The sequence below is a fragment of the Ambystoma mexicanum genome, chromosome 4q (assembly GCF_040938575.1).
Source record: "Ambystoma mexicanum isolate Mex_15411 chromosome 4q, UKY_AmexF1_1, whole genome shotgun sequence".
Classification (NCBI taxonomy): Eukaryota; Metazoa; Chordata; class Amphibia; order Caudata; family Ambystomatidae; genus Ambystoma; species Ambystoma mexicanum.
The window spans coordinates 242,417,922-242,423,006 of record NC_090928.1 but is presented as its reverse complement, the minus strand read 5'-3'; the positions used below and the strand labels follow the sequence as shown (position 1 = coordinate 242,423,006).

Below are 5,085 nucleotides of genomic sequence, written 5' to 3'. Positions count from 1 at the left end.
ACAGAAAACTATGCGCATGATTGTGCGTGGGACCCAATAGGGGAGCATCTTATTACATATTCTGCCATTGGTAAAATGTATGTAGTCTTTAAGGTGCTAATAGTCGAGAACGGGATCTTACCAAAGGCAGTAATGCGCCGTTCATACTCCTTCACAAGGGGAGCATGAGGGCGGGCAATCAAAGACTCCAAAAAGGAAATTAGTCACACAGCCACAAGGGGCACCATTTCAACATCAAATGTTTTGGCTCCGGAAAACAACAAACAAACGTGTGGCTTAAAATGTCATAATATTCACACTGAAAACGGTGTTATTGATTTGTGGTCGGTTTACCATGCAAAGAAACGGAAACACATGCGAGGTGAGACATATTTTAAATACTGCTTTTTAAAAACCAACAAGGGCCGGAGACAGCTGGTGATTATCGCTCGTTCAATGTCAGTTCTGTGCCATTGTCTAAAGACCGCCATTGGCCTGGTCTAATATTTGTTCCTGTCCATGACATTGAGGACCTCGTCCAAAAGTGAGGGCCCCAGGTCAAGTTGCATGGAGAGAAGGGAGCTTGTGAGGTCACTGAGAGACTCTTCAGATTTACTCCCCGTCTTGGTTAGTTCACATGCAAGAGGGCCATCTTCAAATACATCACCCGTTTGCCAATCATATTGTTCGGAAAGACTGGACGAGTAGCTCACGCCGCCATTCGTGCAGCAGGAGGTGGGGCCGGTTGACTTCAGGGAGCTGTTATCGCTGTATTGCGTCCCATTCTCAAACTGCATGCATTTTTCCTGTAATTTCTCTTCCATGACCGGCTCGCAACTGAGTCTTGGAAGCTTTGAAGCACTGAATGCATCATGCTTGGAATGAAACGTCACTTGTGATAACAAGGGCAGCGTGAGCGCCTGAGAGCCTCCGATGGCAGGCAGTGAGATAGCGTTCTTTAGCACTGGAGATGGCGTTTCCGAGAACATGGAGTCACACGTGCTGTTGGCCCTGGAGAATTCACCATGTCCTCCAAAATGGCCAACTCGTGAAATGCCATTATTACCGGGTAAAAGTTCATAATTTCCCTGCAAAAATGAAATGTCGCCAAAAACATCTTGCTGTCCTTCTGTTCCAATGTGTATGGTATGTCTAAAGTCTCCAAGGGGCGGGCTGATCATGTCCGGGGATAAGATATCCCTCAGTTTGAATTTTTTCCCTTTCTTACTGTTTCCTGCCTTGAGATAAATTGGTGTTTTGGCTGGCATCTTTCAAGTCACGCTTGACAGGGTCTTTCTGCAAGAGGAAGCACAAATCCACTTCCGGGGCGAAACAATGGAATCTCCACCCGGGTTCCAGTGGCAGACTGCTCACATTGTTGGCTTCTGAGACTCAAGCACACAAAAACGACTGCAGCTTTTTGTTCCAAGCAACAGGCGCCAGAATTTTGAACGGGGCTCGGTTTATTCCGACGACGATGCAGACCGGTCAAGGCGAAGTTTATTTCCGTCGGAGAAGTGGACCCAAAGTCATGTCTTTCAGCTGCAATGAGGAACCTGCATTGGAAACAAAACAGTTTATCATTAACGAGCGCTCCGTGCTTCACTTGCTCTCACTTTAACAAAAACAATTAGCAATTATCCTGACAGTTCCGGCTCACAGATTAGCCTTGTGATGTTGTTTCCCTCGAGTAAGCAGCATAAAAGAGTTAAGCCTTCCAAGGGCTCGCTAATCTTTCTATGGCTTCATAGCTCTTTTTAAGTCAGAGCTCCTTAGTTATGACTGCTGAACACCGCTTACCCATGCGCAATACTATACCGCCAACTGGTTGGCTGTGTCATCTAATGCCAGCTGCACCTTCACTGATGAGATCGGTTAAACATCTAAAAGCTCTGTACATGTCCCATAAGACATGCACTTGACTATACAATACAAAAAAGCACCAAGTAGCAGCTTGACCATGTTTCAATTTGACTCGGAGAGGCATGTTTGAGGAGACTTACATTAAGGACCTTGACTACAAGAGATGTTTTGATCATTGGGTTTATAATACTGAAATCCCAAGTCCCACTCATTAGGCGTTAGTCTTACACCTTTGATCAGGATCTCACTTTTGATCAAACTAAATGGCACACCCAGCCATCACTTTTCTGAAAAAACAACACGTTAGTCCAAAATCTTGACATATCCCTCCAGTGGAGCCTTTGAACGGCTAAACTAAGAAGAGGGATGAGCACCAACTGTAAAATCGATGACACAAATCAATTGTTGAGATATGTTAATTAATAACATTTGGAGAAAATGGTGCGACTGAGAATCAGGAATCGGAGGTGGAGGCAAGGGTAGAAGATATGCAGCTAATATAGATGTAAGGGGAATGATGTGGAGTTTGCATTTGTGGTGGCATCGGAGGAGCGGGGAGTCAGGTGTCAGTGGGGAACGAGGAGCACTTTGAGCTCGGATAAGGGTTGTTAGTGAAGTTGGGATGATATGGAAAACTGAAGGAAGACTTTGGGAAAAGCCCGAGACTATTCTAGGGAGGCCTACAAATGTATCCTTGTCACATCAAACATCAAAGGAATATGTCTGCTTGCCCACAGCCTAAACCAATTGCTTGAACAAGGGAGGCCATGCTCCTCAATTGTGGTTAGTTAGGGCCATCCATAGAGGAAAGCGTAATACTGAAATCCTCCACAATTCTTTTTTTTCTTTGGTAGTTTGGTCCTACTGACGTCAAAATGCTGTCCAATACAATGACATATACGGTATCCAGCCGTTTATCTCTCCTGGAAAGAACATTGTTGGGGAAACAACATTCTTTTTCTTCTACTATCCAGCAATTCCTCCACTTATCCTAATACTGGAGTTGGTTTAAATAATTATAAGGGTCCTAGAATAAGTTGAGATTGCTGATAAGTGGGAGAACAAAAATATCGTCTGTCCCGGCAATGTTTTTTTGGGAGATGTAATGACCTGGAACCCCACTATGGTAAGGCCACGTTCTTTTGTGTAGTGATTACATTCCACAAAGCGCCCCCAAAAAAGTTATGTGTGTATGTAAATGCTCTGCAATGTTCTTTCCAGGAGATATAATGACAGCATACACTGGCAATCCTATTCGACACTGGCGATCCCATTTTAGGACCAACCTTGGCGTTGATTCATATAAGCGAATGTAATCACCAAAGATATCGCTTGCCACCAGAAACATGGACAAACTGTGCTTTGAGGGTAATGTTTCGTCACATTGGAGGACAAGGTACAGGGTCATTGGAGTGTCCTGAGAGCAACGAGATTGAATCAAGATGATGTGAGCACAACACAACTCACAAAGCTGCTACTAGTACCCACCTTTTTCTAGAAAAAAGCTTATGATCATGAGGCAGCCTCGCCTCAATAGTCTGTTAAGCAGGAGAAAAGGAGTGGGGACCGGCAGAAGGTAGAAACATTCACCCTCTTATAGAAACAACTAACCACAAAGACTGCAGCCTTTGGGCCGGAACTCCCATCAGCCCTATCCAGCGCAGCCAATGGTGAGAGATCATGCAAATCACAGTACACAACATCTGGAGAGATGCAGGTTGCAGCCCTCTACCCCACATATTCGGCAGATAGGGATCTACATGGAAAACCCTAAAGTAGTGAGAACGCCCTATGAAATGTGAATATTCCCGCATCTGGAAGGCAGCCGCATGGCCGACGTCTGCCTTTAATTTGCCCAAAAACCACAATAAGAAAGGAAAGTGGAAAACATGCTGCGCATGCCAGGGAATTAGCATAGTGAAGCGAACAAAGAAGAAACCAAATCGCAGCAGCAGCAGCAGCCCCAAACATCCTCGTAACCGACGCAGCTGCGCGGCCATGAGGAAAGGAGTCCTTCCAACAAATTGCCAGACGGCTTGTCAAAACACAAATGTCTCAAGGAAGAGATGCATATTTATTTTGCTTTTGACTAGCGGTTTATTGGCAGCGTGTCTGCGCTACGAACCAGCCTACTCTGTGAAGCTGCGCGGTGTGGTGTTGTGGCGACTACCCTGCATGCACTTGAGGAAAGAGTGCAGCATGGCGGCAGGCACAGGAAGCAGAATGGAAGGCGGGAGCGTGGAAGATCCATGATATGCAGGCTTTTCTTTTGGAAAACATTAAGCTGTGCTCGCCATTGCAGTTGTTGGCTTCTGCTTCATGGCACCAGGTGCTACATCACAAAAACTTTGCACGGCGCAAAAAACATTGGGGCTATATTATTTTGCATGGTATAAGCACTAGTGCAAAAAGCATGCACTTTCGATGCAATTTTGCACAAGGGCAGAGGTTGTCCTGGTGCTAATACCAGCTGTATTAGTAATGGGATAAACTTTGCCCTGGTGCAAAAATGCAACCTTTGCCCTAGTGCCCATACCATGCAAAATTGTACATGTCATGGTGCAATGTTTTTTTTAATATGGCCCCAAAGTTGTTTTTCACTAGGGCAAAGTTTTCCCTTTTGCCAATGGCGTGCAATGTTGCACTTGCACATGTTCTAAATGGCTGCACTCTGGACAAATATGGCTGCATGCAGCAATGAAAAGCACTAGATAAGCAACCTACTGAGAATTAAAAGTGCTTTTGCCCAGCCCCGAAAACAGTGCAATTTCTCTCTGCTCACAGATAGCATAACTGAGGCACAAAGGGAAACAGTAATTGGCCCAGGGCTCAACAGTTTGTCAAAGGTCTACATGGAATTACATTAGGTAACAATGTAGCCACTTGAATACATGCCCTGCGTACTACATTTAAAGGTACTGCACATGGATGTATTTCGCCAGTGGATGACCCTACAAATTCAGCCTGTCTTCTGTGTTCCACTGCTTGTTTTATGTCTACTTCTGAGGCAGTATATCACCGCTGCGCTCGAGCAAAATAATAAAGAACCGAATGGCAACATTCTAAAACGTGTAGGCAAACATAACATCAAGTGAGGTTTCCTACTACCAGGTAGTAACAACAACTGCAACAATAACAAATGTGCATTCAGCTTCCGCCATTACTATAAATAATAAAACAAAATATTTATGTGTGCTACAGTTAAAAGAGATTGCACAAGACACCTTCACAAAAGTTTTATAA

At 44.6% G+C, this 5,085-nt stretch overlaps 1 protein-coding gene across 1 annotated transcript; it reads right to left on the bottom strand.

Moving 5' to 3' along the window:
• Positions 1-357: 357 nt before the first annotated feature.
• Positions 358-1,381, bottom strand: CDC42EP3 (CDC42 effector protein 3). The gene has a single exon (XM_069607792.1). The coding sequence runs from the start codon at positions 1,245-1,247 to the stop codon at positions 480-482; it is 768 nt and encodes a 255-aa protein (XP_069463893.1). The 5' UTR covers positions 1,248-1,381; the 3' UTR covers positions 358-479.
• Positions 1,382-5,085: the final 3,704 nt, after the last annotated feature.